This window comes from Vigna unguiculata, chromosome 5 (assembly GCF_037176805.1).
Source record: "Vigna unguiculata cultivar grain cowpea cultivar isolate G323 ecotype 2 chromosome 5, ASM3717680v1, whole genome shotgun sequence".
Classification (NCBI taxonomy): domain Eukaryota; kingdom Viridiplantae; phylum Streptophyta; class Magnoliopsida; order Fabales; family Fabaceae; genus Vigna; species Vigna unguiculata.
In genome coordinates this window covers 47,098,641-47,124,969 of record NC_140796.1, presented here as the reverse complement: position 1 = coordinate 47,124,969, position 26,329 = coordinate 47,098,641, and the positions used below count along the sequence as shown (strand labels likewise).

The 26,329-nt window shown below is 31.1% G+C and overlaps 1 protein-coding gene, 1 long non-coding RNA gene and 1 pseudogene across 5 annotated transcripts in view; 2 read left to right on the top strand and 1 right to left on the bottom strand.

Annotated features, from left to right (window-relative positions):
* LOC114183652 (basic leucine zipper 34-like) overlaps positions 1-25,248 on the top strand; it is a 71,641-nt gene extending 46,393 nt beyond the window's left edge. The window contains exon 4 of the mRNA XM_085672932.1: positions 25,154-25,248. Within this exon, the coding sequence (XP_085529058.1) occupies positions 25,154-25,209 (56 nt within the window). The 3' untranslated portion in view covers positions 25,210-25,248. The remainder of the gene's footprint in view (positions 1-25,153) is intronic.
* On the bottom strand, positions 1,396-4,255 carry LOC114185560 (transcription factor TCP4 pseudogene; annotated as a pseudogene). 3 transcript variants are annotated; one of them, XR_014995383.1, is made up of 3 exons: positions 3,791-4,255; positions 1,996-3,384; positions 1,396-1,743 (listed from the first exon to the last, which is right to left on the bottom strand). The product of XR_014995383.1 is annotated as a transcription factor TCP4 pseudogene, transcript variant X3 (transcript). The 3 variants fall into 3 exon arrangements; XR_014995381.1 differs by having other exon boundaries at positions 1,396-3,384; positions 3,791-4,243; XR_014995382.1 differs by lacking the exon at positions 3,791-4,255 and adding an exon at positions 3,504-3,767 and having other exon boundaries at positions 1,396-3,384.
* LOC146886494 (uncharacterized) lies at positions 8,444-9,806 on the top strand. The gene is made up of 2 exons (XR_014994837.1): positions 8,444-9,566; positions 9,755-9,806. It is a non-coding gene; the product is annotated as an uncharacterized LOC146886494 (long non-coding RNA).
* Positions 25,249-26,329: the final 1,081 nt, after the last annotated feature.

The window sequence follows — 26,329 nt, the reverse complement described above, 5'->3', positions numbered from 1 at the left end:
ATTAAACACAGTTAATTGTCACATGTATTAAACTTGGAGAAGTTCTTTCATTTTTTTTTAATTTAAAATCTTTAATATTTTCTTCAGATTAATTACATATATATTTATGTTAATTTTTCCTCTAATAAATACATAGAACTAAATTAGATGATAAAGTCATCCTTAACTATAAGTTATTCATCAATAAAATATTAATATAATTAAAATAATTACTAAAAAGTAAACGCATCATTAACTGTATTAATCGTTAACAAAATATTAATATAACTAAAGTTGTTAACATAAGACGATAATTTTTTTTTGCTCTTATTTATACTTAAAAATGAAACCCAAACTACATTCATTATTGATCCATAGTTAGTTCATGCCATCCATGCCTACGAAGCCAAGAAAGAAAGTATGCAGAGGAATTTCGCGCATTAACGTGGCATTACTTTCATCTGTGAAGTCAAAGTTGTGTACGCAATTATTTTATTTGACTTTGAAAAATCTCACTGCGTTGCTCTCTTTCTCATCCTCTAATCTATCAAAAATCCATTTAATAGAGCCTAATTAGCATATTAAGTGCTTATGTAGCCTATTAAATGCCTCTTAAGCATCCACACGGCAAAGCTACCTATGCAACGAAACACATTACCAGAAAGACTTCAAAAGCATCCACTTTTGAAGGACTTAGCTAATGCCAGCAAGTAGTTTTAGGATTGAAGCCATGTAAAGTTAATATTTTTTATGGTACAAAAGTAAAAACATGTGGGTTCTGGCTCGAATGTTTATGGGCAAAGGTGATTTTCATGGTGGACACGGTCGTGAATGTGATGTCTATAGCGTTAGTTTTTGGATCTTCTGCAATTGATTCAGCTATTTTAGGGACAGAGATTTTGGTAGAGGTTGCTAGGGTGATATGTTGTGAGGTAGGTGATTTTTGGCTTCTCTGTTTTATGTGATGTGTAGGGAGGTATGAGTTTTGTGGTTGATTGCTACAGTACTATGTTGGCTCTAAAGTTGAAGAAGACGTTGTCTTTGTGTTTGGTTTTAACAGGTAGGATCTTAAATGCTTTTGGGGATAAAAGGCTTGTTGTTTTTGTCATAGGGTTCTTTATAGTAGGATTTGGATTGGAGATTTGTTTATTTTGTTATGTTTTTGGAATCTAAGTTCAATTTTGTTTGTGCATACAAGAGTTAATAAACACAAATTACTTGAAGTTTTGCCTATTGTATCAGAAATTACAAACCATATGTAGTTCCCTCTTGATGGTGTTAATTGAAATCGAAGCAGATGCAGAAATATAAAGCTAGCTACATGGTTCAAGAAAGTGCTTTTGGCTGCTAAAGAGTTCCTTTAAATGTAGTTGGTGAAAAAAGGAAAGTAAATTATCTTTCTTAGACAGAGGAGAATAACTACATCAAAACCATACTCGATTTAAGTTTTTTCTTGAAGTGGGGTTCACCAAAAATCGACATAAACCTCTTCTGTTCACTTTTTATCAGATGAACTATGCTATTCTCGACATTAACGAGGCCATATCAGTTACAAACCACGAAATCCAACTTAAAGTGACATAAATTAAGCAAAGTGTCACGTAGAAATAAGGCATAATACATAAATATCTTTTTCGTTGGCTCCAATAAGGAGGGGAAAGGAAGCCATAAAAAAGCTGAACCCAACCAGACAAATTGTGTAGATCATCAAAACGTTTCCATCTTAATCTTCCCACGTTTTCTCACGTCTGGTATACAATGCTCCTGCATAGCAAGATCCATGAGAAGAATTTAAAAAGGAATAATAGTCAGTGAGGGCAATAACTTTGTTACTCAATTTGCAGCTTTGCATGGGAAATGACTTTGATCAGTTTTCATTCTTTCTTCCATTAAAAACAAAAAGATGACATGTTAGCACAAATCACATAAAGTGGTCCCTTTCCCCTTTCCTTTTTCCTTCTCTGAGTGTTTACCATAACTGTCCAAGAAAAGAGAAATGGATAATCAGCAAAGTACTTGATAAATAAGGAACGGTGCAGCATTGTGCATTGTGCAGTTCACGTTTGTGGTCGATGATGAGAATTAGGAGAAGAAGATGATGTCTTGTCGGGACCAACACCATGGCTCCCATCCTCGCCTTGAATTCTAGCTGGAATGCAGAACCCTGGCAATGCATCAGACAGAAACCTGCTGCCAAAGATGGAAGCCTGTTGAATAGGTTGTGACTTGTGATGTTCTGAGGAAGAAGCCATGGGAATGTCACTCCAAGGACGAAGTGATGGTGAGAAACTGGACTGAAGGGTCCCCCTTTGGGAATATGCAGCAGAACCACCTTGGCCTAGAAGCGCTGGTGAGTTGACCATGTACCCAGTTCTGTTCATATCCGTGCCTGCATCATTGTTCCAAGTCAGAATCCTGGGGTAATTGACTTCAAACCCCACTTGGGTTGAGCCAGAAAAGAGGGTTTGGTGATTGGAAGGTGTTTGTGTTTGGTTCGCATTTGCTTGGGACTGGCCATGAATCAGGCCAGGGTCTTGGAAGGAGTGGAGAGAAAGGCCAAGATCCTCAGTGGAGTTGTTGGTTCTTGAGATTATGTCAGGAGGGTAGGTTTGAAAATTGATGGAGGAGGTGGCAGTGGTTGTGGGGAAGAAGGCTATTGCATCAGTGTCAATAGGTGCAGGAATGAAAGGTGAATGGTGGTTATCATGGTCCTCACCTAATTGGCGTTGCAGCTGAAAATTGTAACCAGAAGACTCTGATTGTTCTGCAATGGCCATGTCACTAGACCCTGCATTGGTATGGTTGTTCTCTGCATCTGCAGCGTTGGCAGTAGGGTGCCATGGAGGAAGCTCAGCGAGCTTGTCAATGGCATTCTTGGCCTTCTTTATGAGCCAGTCCACGGCCTTGCTGGGTCTGTCATACCCTAAACGGTCCTGAACATCGTAGAACTGAATTGCAGTGTGCGCTGAGAGCCTAACCCTTCGATCACGAGGACCCTTTGCAGTGTAAACCTTACTGTGCCTATCTTTTCTACCTGTGGACCGAACAATGTGCCCTCCTTGGACTTGAACAATCTCTCCCCCAGTGCTCTTCATCCCCATTCCTCAGCTTCTCTACTCTGCCTTCTGCATAGTTACTCCCCTTTTTGATGATCACTACTTTATACGCTCTTTTTGATTCTCGTGTCTATAGCTCCGAGATTCAGATTCCTTTCCTTTTACACTTCTAATGGGTTTCTTGTAGGTTTTGCTTCGGTTGGTACTTGGTATGGTATGGTATGGTATTTGTTTAGTTCCTGACACTCCTAAGACTGGTTACTTGTTGAGCCTTCATCTGCAGCTACGGAGAGTGTTGTGCTGCTACTGCTACTGCTACTGCTGCTGCTGATCCCGAAAATACCAAAACCTGCAATTTCAACCTTATTAGATTCCCTGTCCAATAACACTAGCAAAACGGATTGAACTTGCACAATACAAAAAACAAAAAGGGTTAATCGCTTAATGCTTTCTCCGTGACTCACTCACGTGTCTGGTTTCTATCCAGTAAAAGGACGGAGTAAATTAGAGGATTGTTGGAGTCTGTTTACGTGTGTGTTGGAATTCCAAAATTTTGTGAAGGGTATGCAGATTTATTTAAACTTTCAATGACTTGAAGTGGTTGTACTGGGAGGGTAAAAACACAAACTACAATAGGACATTGAACTCTGTGACTGATCCAGGTTTTGATTTGAGCTAAGGAGATGTCACATGGGGTTGCAAGAGAGAATAGAATAGGTGGATGCACAGTGAGGGAGAGAAAAAAAAAATGGTACCTGTGTGGCCTATGAGAGCTTGGTGATGCTTCTGCAAAGCGAGGCAGAGTGTGGTCAGAGAAGAGATTAAAGTTGTTTTGGTCGTTTTTTAACCCCACAAACACAAACAAATGTGTGTCACGAAGCCCAACTCAAGTTCAACCAACCCCTCAACTTTCTCCTCACTGATATATACTGAGAAGCTCTTCCAAGTTGTTTAATGAGTCTAGAGATGGATGCTATGCTATGCTACGCTACGCTACGCTATGGTAGTGGTGAGATATAATTAAGGTCATGGATGATAGAGAGGTAACTCTCAATTGCCATCTCTTCTACCCACACCTTTTTAAACCTTTGATAATGACATCTAACAGCTTTTTTGCCTTCTTTCCTATCTGTAGTTTGCAGCTTCACTATTAAGAAAATGTGTGATTTCACTAAAAGGAACAACAACATGCTCATTGCACTTTTCTTCCAAATTAAATAACCAATGCTTCTTCACACATTCACAACACAACAAATTTTCCTCAACAACACCAACAGAGGATACAACATGCACCAACCACCTTGTTCCTTATCAACTACTCGCAACTTTTGCCAACTTCTTCTACCAATTAATTACCCATAAATTTAATGCTCAAAAACTTTAACATGCTTACATGCTCATGCGCGCTACTTTCATATCGTCTTAAACCAATTGCAGAATCCCTCTTCCTCCCACTGTGTTTGGGGTAAACGAGAAGTTTTGGCATTAATTAAGTTATCTTCCAGGTCCTAACATTATAATAACATTTAATTACTTTTTATCAGTTAAAGTACACGTGAAGATTTTTTTATTTTTTTATTTATTTAAATAAAAAACTGTGGATAATCCATTGATTAAGGTGTGAATCCCTAATCCCTTATTATCCCCACTGTAAGACCATATGGGTTAGAATTATAAAAAAATATAAATTCATGGTTATTAGAGCTAATTCTGTTAATTGGAAATGTTTATTGAAGATGTGACAAGAATCTTGTATCTTGTACTTAAAGTGAAACAAGGCTCATAAAAACGAAAAAAAAGAAAAGTTGTGTAAGGCATCTGCTAAAGAACATGAAAGCAACACAATGCAAACTTCATCTTTTGCAAGCAATTGGAAGGCAAAGATGATATCAACACTTTACTTCCTTTTCGCTTTAAATATTCTTTTTCTCTTTATTTTCTGGTCCGATCTGAACTTTTACCCCCCGTAATCTTTAAAGATTTAAATTTAGGTTGATGAGATTCTACTGGTTAAAATATTTTTTTTTTCTTATAAACAGAGGTCAAATATTAATCTGGTTCTTAAGTGTGTGAGATTCTACCAATTTAGTTCTGGAGGGAATAACAAAATTAATTTATTTGTTGATCCGTATACACTACAGTAGTGTTTGTAATTTTGCAGTATTTTGGAGTTCTACTACATTAAAGATTTAGCCTCACTTGCACGTTACTCAAATCCATTGACCCAAACTCAAATAGTAGCTACTATGTAAAAATATCTTCTTCGTACTTTAGACAGGGTCCTAAATTCGTACCAAATTAATGTAATGTAAGAACACAAACCCAATTTCTACGAACTCTATAAATGCCACATTCATTTGGAAACCTTCAATTTGGGCTACTCTGTTAATTCTTAATTGCAGTTGCTTTTTTAATGCTAAATGTAGAGCTGTCAAAGCAAAATTAACATCTATTCCTCTTGGTTGAATAATAAAAAAGAATTTTCTTAATTAATTTGAATTCAATGTAGAAAATAATATCAACCGTTTATTAATTTCAAGTTTCAGAACTTCATTAACGGTGAAATATAACTCAATAACTTTTAATAGAAAATTAATCAACTACTAGTTCGATTAGATAGCTCTCGAGGACTTTTTGTATTAGAAATCTTATGTCTTGGCTAAAATCTTGGTGATACTTTATATTAATTAACAAAAGCAAATCACTATCAACAATTTCAAATGAATAATGTTCACTAATGTGGACAGAAAGCCATTTGCACATTTTGGAATGTGACTACCAAACCAAGATTGTTTAGATTTACGACCACTGACGATCTAAGATTTTAAATTAATGAAGACAATTAAAAATTATTTAAATTTTAATCTAATCATCTTTTAAAATAAAAATAAATAATTAAAAAGACTAAAATTAGGAAAACAAATATAAGATTAAAAAATAAAATATTTTTTTCATATATTTAATAATAACTAATAAAATAAGGAAAATGACTATTTATACTCAATTATATGTCACCGTTTTCCAATAATGGACAACTAAAATATTAAACTCTATAATAATAATAAATTAGTTGCATTACTGAGACGGAGTAGATTTAAATTTGATAAATTATGTATCAAACGTATATACGCATCTCCAACTCGAAACATTTGTATTTATAATTCTTTAAATTCTATAACAAAATTTTAATAATAATAAAATTTCAATAATTTTTTTTTCTTCTCTGTCCATATAAGCCCAGTCACACTCACGCATGCAACACGCAAGTTTACAATCAATTTCGCAACTTGCCATGCTGGTGACGCCACTTTTCAAACATTTACGCACTTTTTTTTAATCACCAACTAGCTCAGTTTTTTTTTTTTCTAGACACTAATCTATTCAAGACATACCAGTTATTAAAATATATCATATATCATTGTTATAAAAGTTTTACCTTTTTCTATAATTGTCAATTTTTTTAATAATTTTTTTTATATTCTTTTTCAATTTTTGAAATAATATAATTTCTTTCTAGTTATAGTTTTATTTTTATTTTTATTATACACGAACATTGCTTAAACATATTGGAAAAAGAAAACTCGAAAATATACAATAGGTAATTTAATAAAAAAAATTATATATTTTTCGTGGTTTTCATAAAAAAAACTTAAACTACTGTTATATAATAAGAAAAAGTATAAAAAAGTTATACTTCACTGCAAGAGATTAATTGATAACCAATTTTAGTGACTAAAAGTTATTGGTCACTATAATAACTAATTTAGATATCAATTTAAAAATTAAAAAATTATTAGTTACTAAAATAATCACTATTATGAATAAAAGATTATAATTGGTCGCTAAATTAATCTTTAAAATTAGTTATCATAGTTTTGGCTACCAAAAAAAATTGGTCACTAAAAATTAGTTACCTATATTTTGGTAACGAAAATGATTTAGTTTTTAAATTGGTCTCTAATTAATTAATGACCAATTTAGTGACAATTATAATTTTTTATTTATAATAATGACTATTTTAATAACCAATAATTTTTTATTTTTTAAATTAATATCTAAATTGATCACTATAATGACTAACATATTACTAATCAAGAATTTTCTCGTAGTGTTAAACAACCATACTTGTATTCTAAATATTTTTTTAATTCATATATCTTAATCGATGTTAACACATTATTTTATAATAAGCATGGTTACAAGTTTTATTTACTCAAACAAAACTGATTTTTGTAAAAGATAGCTATACATACAAATAAAAGTCATGAATATAATATTATATAAAAACTTAAAGAGAAAAAAATGAATTGATTAAAAAATATAAAAGTAAGTGAGAAGTGGAAGTGCATGCAATTTGTTTTGATGGGGTTGTGAAAGGTATTTCACATAAGACATTGGATGGTGTGAGGTGATGGTGCATGCATGGTGGTAGAGACAAAAGTACAGAACAATGTGCAGTCCTAGAAAAGGACAATGGCAGTGATAGATACATAGATTATAGATAGAGAGGGTGAGCCTGAGCTTCAACCTCTCCACACATATTCTGAGTCTAACTAAATATGAATAATCTCTCTCTGCTCTCTCAAAAACAATCAAATCCACCAACACAGGCTCGTGATCCAAGATACCTTCATTTATTATCATTCATTCATTCATTCATTCATTCCACCACTTCATATCAACCATACACCACTGCTTCAATGCAATTCATGATAACGCCATGCTTCACAACACGGGCCAACTCTTTCTTCTCTACAAACTTTCCATCACATCTTCATCTTATTTATTGCTCCACTGACATGTATCTATCAGCCATCAAATGCACTCACATAAACAAATTAAATAATACAATATCCTCTCATTTCTTCACATCACAAGATGCTGTCACAGGCTCCAATCAAACCTCTTCTCTTATTTTTACATTTATATACTAAACTAGGGTTTTGAGGTTCGGTTAATGAAAATGAAGCACGAAGGAAAGGAAAAAATCCAACAAGAGCAGAACCAAAATTCAATCAGAAAATCCTTGGTCTTTGCAATACTCACTGATGCAAGAACATCTGCACATGTGCTATAACAATCTACATCCCAATGCAACGTGTTGGTGTACCCTAATGGATTCATTGCGCATGGCTCAGAGGACAATCAAAGGGTGTGTCCCACTTGTAAATGTGACCACGGCCCCCCAAAACTCTTCACATGTAAAACTTTTTCCTTTTCTTACAAATCCACAAAATCTAAAATTTGTACCGTTATAATTTTATATAATTGTAAAAATTATATCAAGGAGTAAAAGAAAAAGAGAATTGAAATAAATTTATGTAAAGATATTGTGTGGTAGAAACATGTAGCATCGACACAAATATATATTGTATCTGTAAAATCTTTCGTAATATTAAAATGGATGCCATATTTTGGAGTAGGAAGCAAGATTGCAACTAGACGTTCAGTTCAGGCCAACATTCACCAATAAATTCCATCACTCGCCATTTTCTACATACTATATATGGCTGCACTTCGAAAGCAATTTCTATTCTTTGAAAACTAACCTAAATTAAATATGAATCGTACGACATGGTCCACCGTTTCCTTTAACATCAAGATAAAACCGCTCTTGTCTTTTCATGGGAAAAAGAACAGCAGCAGTTCAGAAAGGAAGCTAGCAGATCTGACAACGTTAAATATAACCGAGACAAGGATAGTAACATTGCTTTACGAAGGAAAGGGGCAGAAAGCTCTGTTCTGTAAATTACACTGTATATGTATTTTTTTTTCTCTTCATATTTCATTTTAGTTTTTTACCATATCTCCTTCTTACAGAACCTCTACATGAAGTGATAGGAATTTTACACGGTTAGTCTCAAATAATTTTTATGCTACATGAAATTATAAACATCAGTCAAAACATAAACCCTAATAAAGAATTGAGATTTGTTTCAAATGGGATGTACGATATACGGGTAGCATTAGGGCAGAGGAAAAGAATGACGAGAGAAAGGAAAAAGGGAAAAAGTTAAACCACTGAGAACGAGGAGATAAAATTACAGTGAATTATGGTTGTAATTCTGAAACCCTAGATGGTTATCGTTTTGTTCAAGTTCAACAGCAGAACTTTGGTTCGTTAGTGCGAGGCTTTTTTCTATCTTTTCCTGAACCTCCCAATCATTCCAAAGGTGGGTCCAGTAACATCTTTTCTTTAAACTCGTGATTATGACTTTGGCAAGTTGAGCAAAGGAGGGTGTCACTGTCAAGAATCTCAACCATGAAATTGGTTTAGTACTTTATCTGTTTGGGAGGAACTATACTTTTCCAACATTCTTTTTCATCAGTTCCTTTTCAAAAAAAATAAAAAAAATAAAGGTATAAACTACAGACCCTTTTGACACCTTTATTTAATTTTTTTCAGGGTAGCAAAGCTTTCGGAAAAAGGCACCAATTACATGTTAAACTAATGCCTATAGCTAGTCATGGAGGGAAAGAATCAGCAGCTTATGATTATGTGTGAACTGGAATTTGCCTCAACCTTTTCTGGTACAAAATTTGCCTCAACTTTTGTTTTGTTATATTGTTCTTTCTATTATTTCTTAGATGTTTTCTAGATTTCTACACAATTGGTCTTCCAGGTACATATATTTGGTTTATTATTTTGTCCCATTTTTGTGTGTGAGGTCACTGCTTAGACCATCAAGGCATCCACTTACTCTGATTTTTATTTTCAGTGATTGTGAGAGTGTATGTGATAAATGAAAATGGATCCCCACTCATCTTCCATCTCTATCTGTCAACATCCATGGAGCTGTATTTATAATTAATAACAACCACATGAGACAAACAATCTCACTCAATAGAACACATATTAATCCAAATTTACTTTATTCATTCATATAAAATTTACTATGAACAATTGTACAGCAAAGTTCAACATGTATATACAGTTCTATATAGTTCTGCTTTTCTGAACTCCCATGTTGAAAACTAATAACACAGATTGATCAATTCAAAACAAATTTACATATAAAAACTATGAATCTGATAGTAAAATCAATGTGTCGCACTGCACCTAGTTGGCATGATAGTAGATGATGGAATAATGCATATTTTGGGTGTGTGTGTGTGAGAGAGAGAGAAAAGGACAGTGTAGTAAGTGGAGTTGTAATTGGTTATGGTTTACCCTAAAGGAAATTATACATACAAGTTGGCAATAGTTGGAAAAGGGAGTTATACTTTAAGGACCACGAAAAAGTTTTGGCAACTGTAGAAGCAAGTATAAAGTTAAGATGCCTCTCTCTTTCTTCCTTTCATGTATCCGTGTTCTTGTTTTTCCACAACTTTCTTTGCCTGAGAAATTAATTTGGTATAGTCTATTACTCAGAAATTGTTTAGCCATAATTAAATTGATTCAAAGTTATTTCAACTAATAACTTAGTCTTTTCGTTCAAGATAAAAGTAAAGTTAACAAAAGCATAATTATTAGTAATTCAATTACATATTGAAACATGATGAACTGTTTCAGTAAACTTTACTTTAGGACAACACTGATTTGGATAGATTACTTTTTATAAACTACATTTTTAACATACATACAAATGAGTTGTTGGTTCGAATTTCGCAACCACAATGTGAAAAAGTAAGATTAATAGTTTGGTCATTTAATTTTATATTTTCACTAAATGACTTAACTGAAACTAAACGGAGAGATACATAATTAACATGGAACAAAAGAAAAGTTAAAACAAATTAACGTAAAGTTTAAAAAACACGATCACAAATGTACCATGAAGAAAATCCTCTTTCTTTCCTATTTCCACCATCACAAAAAAATCTTTATCAATAATGCAATTTCTTCTTGTACCCTGGTCTTTTCCTGCACTCCCATATTTTTTAAAAATTCAATTATATCCTTACTGAAATTATAGTTATGGATCGTGTAATTCATAAATATTCCAAATTATAAAATCTGGAATGCAAATTTACATTTCAAATTATATAATGAGTAATACAAATTTTTGAAACCAAGCTGGAATGTAAATTTATATTTTGCATTCTATATCCATAATGCAAATTTGGAAGATAATCCGGAATGCAAAATATATTTTAGATTATACAATCCGAAATAAAAAAATACATTTCGGATTATATAATTTGTAAAACAAATTTACATTTAGAGTTGTACAATCTATAATGTAAATTTGCATTTTGGATTGTACAATTTGTAATAAAAGTTTGAAAAACAATTCGAAATGTAAAAATACATTTTGAATTGTATAATTCATAATACAAATTTACATTTTGAATTGTATAATCGATAGTACAAATTTCAAAAACAATTGAGAATGAGAAATACATTCTGCATTGTACAATCCATAATCCAAATTTACATTATGGATAATACAATCTATAATTAATGCAAATTTATATTCTGAATAACATAATCCATAATACAAGTTTACGTTCTGGATTATATAATGTGTAATACAAATTTGTAAGATAACATGGGATATACAATTTTAAAGAAAGAGTACTTAAGTTATTTCACTAAGATTATAGGGTGAAGGAAAAAAAACATGGGGTGTAGGAAGAAATTCCTTAACTTGCATACCTCGATAAGCTAGGATCCTTTAAGACCTAACTGGACTCTTGTTGATGGGCTACGTTAGCTGTCTGGATCAATAACTTTAACAAGCAATTATATTGGGTGTTGAGGCCCAACATGTGCATAATTAATCTATAGAAAATAATATAAGATTAACATCATAGCTGTAAAAATGGGTAACCCAGTCCGACCTGGCTCAACCCACCATGGGTTGATGATTTAGTGAGTCAACTCAACTCGGCTCACTTTTTAATGAGCCAAAAAAATTTGAATCTGACCCGGCTCACCACGGGTTGACGGGTTAAACGGGTTGGCTCACGGATTCACTTAATTAAAAAAAAATATCATTTTTTATTTTTTTTCAGTCAAAACTAAATTGTAATTCTAATTAAAATCTAAATAAACTTTAATACAATCCAAATACAAACCAAAATAAAAAAATACAAATTATTTATGTGTTGGATAAAAAAACAATCTAACATGACCCAAATATAAAGCCCAACTTAATAAAAAATAAATAAAAAATACTTGTGTGACCTTTTATCTACGGGTTGGTGAGCCAACCCGGTTCACCACGGATTCAACCCAGATGAGACGAGTCGGGTCTAAAATCAACCCGCATTATAAACTATTTTAATTATCATTAATTTTTAGTTTATAAATTGATACCTAAATTGATTGCTATAGTGACTAATTGTTTTTTATCTCTAAAATTAGTTACTGATATTTCTATATCATAATTTGTATTAGCTAAAATTCATGAAAAAAATGTTAAATTATGGACTTATAGTTCTTATTCAACATTATTTGTTGTCCATGTGACTTTTGTTCAATAATAAATAACTACTTAATACATATGTTATTCCATTCTTTTTAGTCCATGTGAAATATTTTTATCAATCATTATTTTCTGAAAATTATTTTATCGAAAAGTTATTTTAGAAATCAAAAGAAAACAATTTATATAGGATTCTTCTTTTTAGAGTATAGATGATTTTATCATTTAATCTTATCTTTTGAGTAACCATATTTTTAAACTAAAATAACTATTTAAAATTAAAAAAATATTTATGATATAAATAAAATTATTTATAATAAAATTAAATATTTATTTATATTTATAAGTATTTCTATAAAAAAATGATGTAGTAAAAAATTTATTTTGATTATTATTATAATAATAATTTTATTATTTTTTATTATCATAAAATAAATTAAAAACTGTATTTTATATGAAATACAAATATTACAAATATTTTTTATTTTAAAAGTCATTTCATACCTTGTTCACTCAAAGAAAACCTGAGTTGGACCAATTTTTACTGCTGCATATTTACATGGCCCAACAACGTTGTGATTCAAAACTAACCCATAATTGCGCTGGAGGTCAGCTTCATGGACTTAATTGATTACTCGACCATCTTAACCATAAGCAGGGAATTTCTTCCTGCACCCCTTGTTTCCTTACGGCATCCCATACGGAATTTAAAAAATAAAATTTGTCCTCCTCTTCTTCCCTCCTCCTCCCTCACGTTACTTCCATATTTTTCTCCACCTCTATCTCATTTTTTTCTTCCACCTCCACCTCCATCTCATCTTCTTCTTCCACCTCCACCCTATCTTATTCTTCCACCTCCAACATCATCACATCTTCTCCCACCTCCATCTCCACCTTCACCTCCACCCCATCTTTTTCTTCTTCCACCTCCACCTCATCTTCTTCCACTTCCATCCTTAAAAACATTCACAAATCTTCATTAAAATCAATGGAAATGATCTGATTCCAAGTCTGATGATAGAATCATTGTCAATCACCATACATATGAGGTATTGTCCACTTTGGAGCTTGTTCGTCATAATTTTGTCCTTAAAAGGTGTCTCGAGAGGTGGAAGGAGGAAAAAGTATTTAAACTGCCTTAGACTTCCTCGACTTCTAAATGATGTGAGACTATTGAGTATGTGGTAGGAACATAAGTCCTCCAATCGAGGTGTAAGGGGAATGAGCAAATAATCTCCAATAAAGAGGTTTAAGAGATCGAAGATTCCATTATCATTCCTAAGGAACCGATGGTTTCGTTATTGACCCCACGATGGGATAAGTGTAAGGAAGAACTTACAATGAAAAACTTAGAATGTAAGCTCTGAATTTGATAATCAGTGTGTATTATGGAATGTACAATCCAAAATGTAAATTTGACATTCTAAATTGTACAATCTAAAATATCTATGGATTACACAATCCAAAACTATAATTATAGTACGCAGGAGTATAATTGAAATTTTAGAAATTATAGAGTTGCAAGAAGAAAATATGGAAATGCAAGAAGAAATTCCCTACTTTTAAAATAAATATATAATTAATTTTTTTATAACATCAAACTAACTTATGCTTAAATTTTAAATAATCATATAAAATACAATACTTAACCTCTTAAACATTACTCCTTTTACAAATAAGCGCCATAATTTGATTTCAATTCATCTTCAGAGTGTATCCTTTTTAGAAATGAGCAACTTAAATTTTAATTTTATTCTAATCAATTTTTCAAAATTACTGTTTTATAAATAGACTTCAGAATTTTACTTTCATTCTAATGAATCTTTAGAGCTTTTATCCTTATAAATAATTTATTCTAACGTGTTTCAGTTAAATATTTTATATGAAAGATTAATAGTTTATTGATATTTTATTTTTTATTACAAATAATTTTTTATACATTAAAATGTGTTAAAAACATCCAAAAATATAAAGTTCTAATCTAGTAGCTTTTTATCGTGACATCCCTATTTAATAGAATAGTTCTAATAAAGCTTCACATAATTATAAATAAATAGAGCATGAGACGCAACAAAACATATGAGGATTCACTGTTGAAATCATCCAAAAATACACTGGAAATGAAATCTAAGACACACAACAATGCCGAAAACAGAATTACAAAGAGCAACAATTTTGCAAAAGATTACTCACAAAACAGTGAATTACAGAATGACATTTTAAAAACATATGCTCAAAGAGCATACTCCTACGTGCTTAGCTAGACAGCAACATCTCCATTAACATGGTGATCATTAGGGGCTTCCAAATCTGCTCACACAAAATATTTTGGTGATCATCGCAAGAAGAAAAGGTTAAATAGAAAACACAACACACAGAGAAAGTGTGAGCTAGAGAAAATAACTTTTTATAGGGTATTGAGTAAGCAAATATTAAAACAGTTTATAAACAGGCAACACAAGGAACACACACAAGGCATGTGATAGCAAATAAATGCAAGACCAAATGACTCAATTATCCAATTATCCGGATAAATATAAAGATATCAGATTCATTGGATGCTTGCACTTCTGGTGGCTTCTACTGCTCTGTAGTGTCATTGCCAATGGGTTTCACCCTACCACACATAAGATTATGTAACTGGTGCACACACACACACACACACACCATATACACACAACACTGGTTATGTAACCGGTGCACTCACACACCACACACACATTCACTCACCACCTTATTTCACATCTTCACACACACACACACATAGTGATCTTCACACATACACCGGTGCACACATCTTCATTACAGTGGTGCAACACAGTTTGGGTCAGGAATCTTGGCAGCAAAGCAACTAAAAGTAGTAGCTGAAACCAGAAGAAGGAACACTTGAATGCAAAATACCAATCATGTGCAAGAGTTATAATAGTAAGATGGAAAAATGACCCTCAAATCTTCTCTTGGTAGGGAGGATGAAATAATCTTTATATCCCGCAAATTTGCGCTCCCATTCGTGGCATATATCAGGTGAAGAGAACAAGTGCATGTATTGCAATCCATATTCACAAATCAGTAATAACAATAACATCGCTCAAAACGAACACTGCCTTACAGTGGTGTTCGTATGATGATTCTTAAAATCAGTGGATTTGTAAAGATGATTGATAAAAAAAATTGTGTTTCTTTTAAATGATTTGCACATATGTCCAAAGATGGATTTGCGAATGACCATCTAAATCTCATCTCTCCGTAAAAAGGCACATATTTGGAAGGATTAATGACAATTTGACATTTATAACCTTACGAAACATTGCTTTATAGATAGATTATTATGGCAATGCACACTACAACGCGGATTGTTTTGCTCTCATTTTGTTAATAAAAATTTCAAATTTTAGAAAAATAAGTTCAAAAACTTTTTCAATTATTTTTAAAGGAAAAATAAAAATTGCATGCAACAATAAATAATAAAAATAATATATATAATAATAATATTATATATTAACTAATAATTTTAAATAATTATTATTATTATAAAAATATTTATAATAATATAATATAATTTATTTTTGTATTAATTTTTATTAAAGTTTATTAAATAATAGTATTTAATACGTAACATTTTTAACTAATCTAAAAATGATTTAATATATTTTTATATCAAGGGTATTTTAGTAATTTTAAAATTTTATCTATTATAATTTTTTATTTTATTTATCACATCACTCAAATCATCATTAACTTTCATTAAATTTATCTACAAATTCACTCATTTTACCTTCTAAATCCACACAAAAAAATACACATATTCATCCACATAAATCTACACAAATTTATCTTCACACTCTCTCCCAAATCTATCTTGTTAGAAAATGATTACTCAAATAATACTATTAATAATAAAAATATGAAATAATATAATAATAATTATTAAATCAATAATAATACTAAGACAATATATAAAACAATGAATATTAATCAGAGATCAACAATTATAATAACAATAATAAATAAAAGATAAAAGGTAAGGAGTAGAAAATATTCTGGGTTGAGGCACGCATAGCACTATCTTTAGAGAGAAAACGCTCGTACTGCACAGGGCTACAAAAATACACAATCATACACAATTATGTGTTTCAAATCATAGCGTTTCTCTCCCAAGATACAACAACCCGTCATATCGATCGAGTGTTATGAACACCACTATCTTAAAATATAGAGAATAAAGAATAACACTTTTAAGAAAAACTCTAGTGTTTGTTGTCTCTGTTGTTGTTTTGTTGTGTACTGTTGTGTCTTTCCCTAGGCACCTCATTGGTATTTATAGGTAGCAAAAGAAGACAAAGAAGTAAATAGTAATAAGAATATAACCGTTAGCCATAAAAAACATTAACCCATAAATTAAAGGTCTATAAAAACATGAGTAACAGTAGAATTTTTATTTTTATTATTTATTTTTTAAATTATATTAAAATATTTCTAACAATCCCCCACATAATTTAAAAAATAAAATAAAACAAAAAAAAAATATATTATCTTTTTAAACAAAATATTGTAGTTCAGTGTAAGGAACCTTCCGGGTCTGACCCTTACACCTAGTGCTTATAAACTTCCACCCGAGAAAATGCAGAGACTTGATTGTCTTGAACTACATCCCCTGTGACTAGGTTTTAGTAAATAACACATACAATATGGGTGTTCATTATAGGTTCTAATCAGTGGGTGCATGTTATGACCTTGTGCATGTATCTTGTTTCATGAGTGTCACTTAGAGACTTGTCCATGTCTCACAATGGTGGACCCACCATCACACTCACTAGGTAAACCTTCAAAGGGTGGTTTGTGACTCACACCCCTACAATAATTGTCATTGGGTTTATTAAGAGGTATTTTATAAAATAAGCATAATAATGCACATACCTTAACCATTAGGTTTATTAAGAGGTATTTTATAAAATACGCATAATAATGCACATACCTCAACCTTATTATTGCAACAATTTATAGTACACCTCGCCATAGGAATGAGATATAAAATTTAATCAATTTTTTTGGTGTACTTTAGTCAACAACAATTTCGTTGTTACCCATTGAACTCCATTCCATGGGATCGCCATTCATATGGAGATAGGTGTCCATTGTTGCAACTAATTTATGGGCTATAGTCTCATTCCCCTCGACGACTCAAATACTTGTTGTTGATGCATCAACCCTTTGATAAGCAGATCTGCAACATTTCTTTCTAACCTAACAAAGTCAAGAGAGATAATATCATGAGTAATTAAGTTTCTAATATATTTGTCTTTCATTCTCATATGTCAATTTTTCAATTTCATTGACATTTTTACTAAAAACTTTAAATATAATAATTTGATTGTCAGGATGCATTGGAAAAAAGAATAATTTATGCTTGCACAGTAGATCATGACATAACAATAATTTTTTAACATATTTCCATGATAGGACACCTTCATCCAAGGTTAAAACATAACCATAACCAATAGTTGATATAGTGCCACCAGAATCAATATCCAATTTACATTAATATATATCATTCAATAATCTCAAGAAATTTATCAGAATAAATAACCAAAGATTTTTTTCTCATTAAAAGGTATATTCCTTTACAAGACACCTCCACACTTTGAAATATTTTTAATGTGGTTCTTTTTTCTTTCATAACTCATAAAAAGTTTTATCACAATCTTTTGTGTTCAAAATATGGTAAGCAGGATATAAAATTTCACCCTATATAATTTTATAGGCAAAGACAAGCTAGAACATGAAGCATAACATTTATTATATCAAAGCATTTTTTTTCCTTTCTTTCGTTGTACCATTATATTAACACCATACACTATATGAAGATGTTACTTAATGAGTAATACCATGAGTTTCACACAAAAACTCATTTATAAAGACATGTATCATCACTTCTTTAATTAATTAATTTTGCGCATCAAAATTTTATAATTTGAATGGCCTCTAACCAAAATTTATCAACATCTCAACAGTTGTAACAATAACATGTCATAAATCACAACTTAACATTTTGTAATAATCAAAGAAAACTTATCAATATTTTATTACAAGATAAAAACACTTAACTCAAACAAGTTATCACAAATATATCATTTATCTGTTAGGAACAAGGCAATAAAGGAAAGAATAAAGGAGAGAAAAATAGACACAGAATTTAACGTGGTTCGGCGTACAATGTGTATGCCTACGTCCACGACTACACTAGGAAGTATTTGTATTTCTGGTGTATCTTAAAGCTTTACATAGAGTCTCTTATATAGTAAAATAGAGAACCACATCTCACTATTCTAAGCGATGTGGGACTAAATCAAGCACCATAATACTAACAATTCTCCCACTTGGGGTTTGATTTACATTACCACCTAGTGTAGTGCCTTCATCATCAATTTTCTCGAAGGCCAGTTGAGGCAATGCAAAGCCTCAACTTAGTTGTTGTGACAGTTTTGGTCAACATATCAGCTGGATTCTCTGCACCTGGAATCTTCAACAAAATCAAATCTCCATCATTTATCAAGTTTATGATAAAATGATACTTCAATTCAATGTGTTTGCATCTGGAGTGAAGAATTGGATTTTTAGCAAGACAAATGGTACTTTGACTGTCACTGAACAATGAAGGTTCATCTTGCCCTTTTCCTAATTCTTTTAGAAGATTTTTCAACTTCTTTTGCTGCTTCTGAGATAGTTATATATTCAGCTTCAGTGGTTGAAAGGGGGACTTTTCCTTGAAGTTTGGACTTCCAACTGATAGTTGTGCCATCCAACGTAAAAATATAACCTGTTGTGCTCTTTCTACCATTCAAATCACCTCCCAAATCTGTATCAGAAAACCCCTGTAAAGTGAGATTACTTCTTTTAAAGGACAAATGCATCTTTGAAGTGTCCTTCAAATATCTTAATATCCACTTCACGCCTTCCCAATGCTCCTTTCGGGGATTGGATAGAAACCTGCTCACAACTCCCACTGCATGTGCTATATCAGGTCTGGTGCAAACCATAGCATACATCAAGCTCCCTACTGCATATGCATATGACACTTTAGACATGTGATTTTCTTCTTCCTTTGTCTGAGAAGATTGCCTTTTTGAGAACTTTAAGTGAGTTCCCAAAGGTGTATTCCTGGTTTTAGCATCTCCAACATTGAACCTGCTAAGCAATTTTTCTATATATTTTTCCTGAGATAAATTTAGAATACCTTTAGATCTATCCCTGAAAATTCTCATACCAAGAATTTGCTTGGCTAGACCAAGATCCTTCATTTCAAAATTTTCTGACAATTGTTTCTTCAACCTGTCAATTTCTGCCATATTAGCACCAGCAATCAACATGTCATCAACATACAAGGCAAGAATGATATAACTATCAACATATTTCTTCATGTAACAACAATGATCTTCTTCACATCTGTGAAATCATGAGTTTCTCATAAACTCATTAAACTTCTTATACCATTGTCGCGGTGCTTGTTTCAACCCATACAAACTTTTATGAAGCTTGCATACAAGATTCTCTTTGTCTTGTACTTCAAAACCTTTTGGTTGTCCCATAAAGATTTCTTCATCAAGATCTCCATGTAGGAATGCAGTTGTCACATTTAACTGCTCTAGATGAAGATTTTTTGCAGCTATTATACTCAAGATAACTCTGATGGTAGTCATCTTGACAACAGGAGAGAAAATTTCTATGAAGTCAATTCCTTGTCTCTATTGGAACCCTTTCACTACGAGTCGGTTTTGGGTTGAGAGTGGTGTCAGTATCTTATGTGGTTGGGCTCAGGTCTCATTGGTGTTGTATCTCCCCAGTGAAACTCCCCTCCTTATGAACCTAACAAGTGGTATCAGAGCCGATGGTTAAAACTGGCTCAGACGAGTGCAGTATGGTCCTAGTATCGAAAGTCTTCCTGACAGTGTGGGTCAGGTAAAGCGTGTCCCGTTAAGAAAGAACGGCGGTACAGAAAAGGGCAGAAAAGAAGTACTCGTGGTTGGGAATGCTTCCGCTGGAGGGGGAGTGTACCAATGTGGTTGAAGGGACTCACCCTTGAGGGGGAGATTGTTAGGAATACAAGTGTGAGTCTAAGTCCCACATTGACCAGAAATGAGAAAGTAGAACACTATATAAGAATATAGACCCATAAACTCATCGCCTTAAGGTTTTGGGTTGAGAGTGGTGTCAATGTCTTATGTGGTTAGGCTCAGGTCTCATTGGTGTTTGTTCTCCCCAGTGATACCCTTCTTAAAAAACCTAACATTATCAACCAAAGAACAATGTTTAGAAATAGTAATCATATTGCACTCAAGAATCACCTGATAATTATCTTGAGCAAGTTTCTAAATTCAGAAACATGAAAAACATTTAAAAAGAAAAATCTAGAAGAACAATTTTTAGAGAACTCTAGTGTTTGTTATCTATGTTGTTTTGTTGTGTACGGTTGTGTCTTTCCCCAGGCACCTCAGTGGTATTTATAGGTAGTAAGAGGAGACAAAGAAGTAAATAGTAATAAGAATATAACCGTTAGCCATAAAAAACATTAACCCATAAATTAAAGGTCTATAAAAACATGAGTAACAATAGAATTTTTATTTTAATTATTTATTTTTTAAATTATATTAAAATATTTCTAACATATCTATCCATGAACACAGCCTTAAAAAAATACACATTTTACTCTCAAATCTACTTAAATCTATCTATTCAAGTGAACAAACCCAAAAGTTAAAAAACCTTATAAGTAAATTAATTAAGGTTGTAACTCAATATTAATTGTTGCTCCGTGTACACTCAGTAGTGTTTGTAATTTTGCAGTATTTTGGCCATCTACTACATTAAAGATTTAGCCTCACTTGCACGTTATTCAAATCCATTTATCCAAACTCAAATAGTAGCTACTATGTAAAAATATCTTCTTCGTACTTTAGACAGGGTCCTAAATTCGTACCAAATTAATGTAATGTAAGAACACAAACCCAATTTCTACGAACTCTATAAATGCCACATTCATTTGGAAACCTTCAATTTGGACTACTCTGCTAATTCTTAATTACAGTTACTGTTCTAATGGTAAATATGTAGACTGCCAAAGCAAAATTAACATCTATTCATGGAGTTCGGCTTCTCTCTTGTATAAAACGTACTGAGCCTCTGTTGAGAAATAAATACGATATCATTTCCTCTTTTAAATTTTAAGTCTAATTATTCGGATAATACCTACTTTGATCGAGGTGTATCAATCTCGTATCCGCTTTTAAAAAAACGTCAATTGTATCTAGGGATGTCAAAAATATCCGTACCCGCGGGTATCCGTGGATAAAACCCGCAATGGGTAGGAAACGATATTAAAAATGGATAACCGCTACCCGCGGGTACGGGTATTTTTGATACCCGCATGTTAACGGGGCGGGTACGGGTATCATAGTATCCGTACCCGTGGATACCCGTACCCGCTAAATTTTAATTCACAAAAATACCCTTATATATATATATATATATATATATATATATATATATATATATATATATATATATATATATTAGTAAACAACTTTTATGGCCTAATTTTTTCTTAGCTGCACATCTTGTCTTGTCTTTTGTCTTCATTTTTCTAACTTTAAGTATTGGTACGTTGTATTCTTCCAAGTACACCTCCTTAACATTCTTCTTTTTTCCTTATTTGAAATTGAGCATATACATCAAACTCTATATAGACAGTGACGTTTATGGTATGTTTGTTGTCAAACGATAATCAAAATAAGAATACTTGGCACGTAGCAGTTGAAGTTTATTATTTGATTATTTTTCAGGAATCTGAATCAATCGTAGAAAGTGGGTTTGTTGATCAAAACACTAATTAAAGAATTTTCATTGTGTTGAACGTCATTTTATATTTATTTTTATAATTATTTGGACTTGTATAGACTTGAGTTTGTTTAAACTTTATTTAAAATTTATGACATTGATGTATTTTATTTTATTTAAATTTATGATTAAATATTTACTTTTTAAATAATTTTGTAAATACCCGCGGGTACCCGTGGATACCCGCGGATATGAAAAAAATAGACAGGTACCCGCATAACGGATACCCGACGGATATGGGTACAGGTACGGGGCAGATATTTATCCAACGGGTAGGGTACGGGGGAGCTACTACCCGTACCCTACCCGCCCCGTTGACATCCCTAATTGTATCCAACTTTTGAAGAAATACTTCAATTAGGTTCTTTTCAGACATAAATTATTAACTCTGTTAACGATAACGATATGCCACGTGCCAGTATGTGATTTTTTTTATTTTTTTATTTATTTTTAAAAAACAATTTTTTTAATTTTTAATTTTTTTTACAAAAATAAAAATAAAAATGTCACTTGTCATGTCCCTAGTGTAACTCGTGACATTGTGAGTGTTAGGTGGCAATGTAATGCCACATGTTAGTGTTACTATCAAATGTCATTGTGTTGATTTTAATTTAGTCCCCATATATATCTTTTTGATTCAATTTAGTCCATACTTATGTGTAGCTGATTCAATTTTGTCTCAGACTCTTTTAATAAACATGAAAAACAACCGAGAATTGAGTAAAAAACAAAACTTTAATAAGAAAACAAAAAAAAAAATGAAAAAATTCACACAATTGTGATGGTTGAATAGAAAAAATGAAATCTTATTTAAGTTTTGTACTTGAGAGACTTGTCTCTTATTCTTCAAGAGTTCTTAAATCTTTAATCTATCTACCATTTCATTCATCTAAATAAAACCAAAATTAAAAAAAAAATTAATATGTTCGAACTTTACCCAGATAAATGCAAAAAAAAAATGAATGTTTTTGTTGAGTAAAAATAAAAACTTTCATCAGAAAAAAATCATAGAAAAATACATATATCTTGTAGAAAAAAAAAAGTTTCAAAAGAAAAACCTCCCAGAAAAAAAAAAAACATTGATGGAGAAGAAACTTTGGAGTGAAGAATAGATTATGACGAGCAAAAAGAATGTTGTGTGAAAGTGATGCGCGAAAGGAAGGATGAGAGGAAGAGAGCGAAAAGAAATGAAAATAATTTTTTAGAGAGTTTACATTTCATTTTATTTCAGGTTTCAAAATTTGATTTTTTATTTATTTTTTGTTGAAAAATCTGTTTGATTGATACTTCTTCATTGCTAGTGAAAAAATAAATTAAATTCAAATTTTAAAGATATATTATTTTAATAAAAAATTACAGTTTGTTAGATTTAAAATTGTATATAATATAAATAATGATATTTTGAACTACTTTTAATCATCTTATTAAAATAAATTAAAATAAATAATTAAAAAGTGATTAAAGTATTGAATTAAAAAAAAAAAAACCAAAATACCATTATCATGTTATATCGATGTTATCTCTTTCGTCTAAAAAGTTTGATAATCACTAAACTGTAATTAATACTAAGAGAGAGAAACAAAGAGAAAGATAAAAAGAAAAAATAGTAAATATGGTGTATGGTATCTAACCACTACCTCTGTATCTTATCATCACAAGCAAACTACAGTTCTGGTTTCTGAAAATATATTTTGTTATCAATTTGATTCGAGAAAGATGCATATTTATACATATAACTTTAAAAAAACAATAACTTAAATATAATAATTGATTTAACAATATTATTTTAAAACTAAACGATCAATTTATATATTTTATCTTATGTAATAACTTTAATCAAAATATGAATAATTTTCATTATTTATACTATATAATTCTATTTAAGTTGAATAGGATAGTATATATTAGGTTAAAGTATATTGGACTTTATTCACGTTTAATGTTATATCTTAAATTCATATTTAATATAAAACTACATCAAACTCACCTATTACCAAACAAATCAAAATCCAATTCACGAGGCTCTCTATTTACTTCCGACACCCTTTTCTCCTATTTACAGTGGCTTTTGCAAAAAAATTCAACGATCAGGTAATTAAATTTGGAGTCAACAATCGAGAGTTAAACTATCATTTTTCATACTTAAAAGATGGAAATCAATATCAACTCATTGTTTCACTTTGTGTTGGTTGATTTGTTATGTTTTAAAATCAGATGGAACAAAAAAAAAAACATTTGTTTTCAGAATGTAACGGAGGAGAGAGTAGTAATTATTTTATACTTTATAGATGTAATTTTATTTTATTTAAAGTATAAAAATATTTATGAATTTCCATAACTGTGTTTAATATTTTATTTAATATTTACCAATAAAAGTTAAAAATAATTAAATAATAAAATAAGTTGTTAAAAATTAAAATATAATTAAACATAAAAAATTTAAATTAAAAAAATCAATGAAAAATAGTGTTTAAGTATGTAAAAAGTAAAAATAAATAATTAAAGTGCTTATTTGTATAAGAAATTTATTATTTAAAAATTTTAAAGAATATTTTTGTTTTTATAAAATTTGTTATATATATTTACATTTTTTTAATTAATGAATTTAATTATTTTATTTTTTGTGTAAAAATATAAAATTAATTTGTATTGATTATTCCTTAATCAGTGTATTCCAGATTCTCCTTATTTTACCAGCATAGTTGCGAGGAAAAGACCATTTATGAAAGTGCAGAGTTATATTGATTTCAGCGAAAGCTTTTTCTGTACACTCGTATTTAAGTCTGTGTGAGATCATGTGTGAGGTGTGGAAGTAGTTAAAATAGTTTATGATTGAAAGTAATGATACAAATGCAGCTCATCAAGAGGCACTGAAGAGGGAGGTAGAGAGACTGAGGCAAGTTTATGAGTAACAGAGGCTGAAGAAAATGGAAAATGCAGCAGAGTCACCTCCACTGGGGCAGGGGCAGTAGCATCAAAAGAAAGGGTCCAACAAACATGTCTGAATGTTTGTCTGATTTTATTTTTATTTTTATTTTTTTACTTATTTTAATATATGTCATTGATTAATATTTTATTTTATTTTAAATTAATAATTTATATTAAGCTATGTCAATAAATAAAAAGAATAAAATATTAGAGTTAAAGTATAATTTTTTCAAATAAATAAAAGTATGATATATCTTTACATTCTTTCACTTCTTTATTGTTTTATTGTCATTATTTTTAAATTTGGATTTTCAATTAGATTTATTGGTTTCTCTATTATGTTTTCGTTATATACTCATTATTATTAATTTTGATATTTTAAAATATATTAAAAAAATATTTAAAATATTAATATAGTATATTTTTAATTTTTACCAGTAAATAATAAAAAAAACAATAAAAAATGTGGACTCTATTGTTTTCTATTTTGCTTCATGTTTTTCAATGCATGTTGGAAACTGCCCATGGATGCATCAATTCAATGAAGGTGTATATGGGAAAGTCAAGTCTTTCCATGGTTTTTTTGTTTGGCTCGTACTTTCTATATTTTGTAATCATTTTTATTATTTTCATGATTAATTTTAGAAACCCAAAATGTAAATAAATAGTCATTTCACACAATTTGCACTTTATTGTAAATGTGGACAATAGTACTCTCAAGCAAAGAATCGCAGCCCTTGCTCAAGACAAGATCTTTAAAGATGGTAATTTTCTTTAATTAATTAAAAGATCATTTAATTTTAAGTCTAATTTTTATTAATTTTGTTTAATGGATGGCATAACTAATAACCCTGTTAAGATGAGGTTGATGGAGTCATTAATTAGCACTTTATGGCATTTAGAATCCATGCTATTTGTCTGATCCAATGTACCCTCCATTTACTTTTTCCATGTAAGTGAAATAAAAATTCCTCATACTTTGGAAAAGTGTATTTGTCCACAAGAAGCTCATTTTGCCAACTGAACCTAACCTCGTGGCTTTGCTTGTCTTGATGTTATTTTCTCTGAAAAGTTTGGTAAACTGTATTTAATACCAACAGAGAG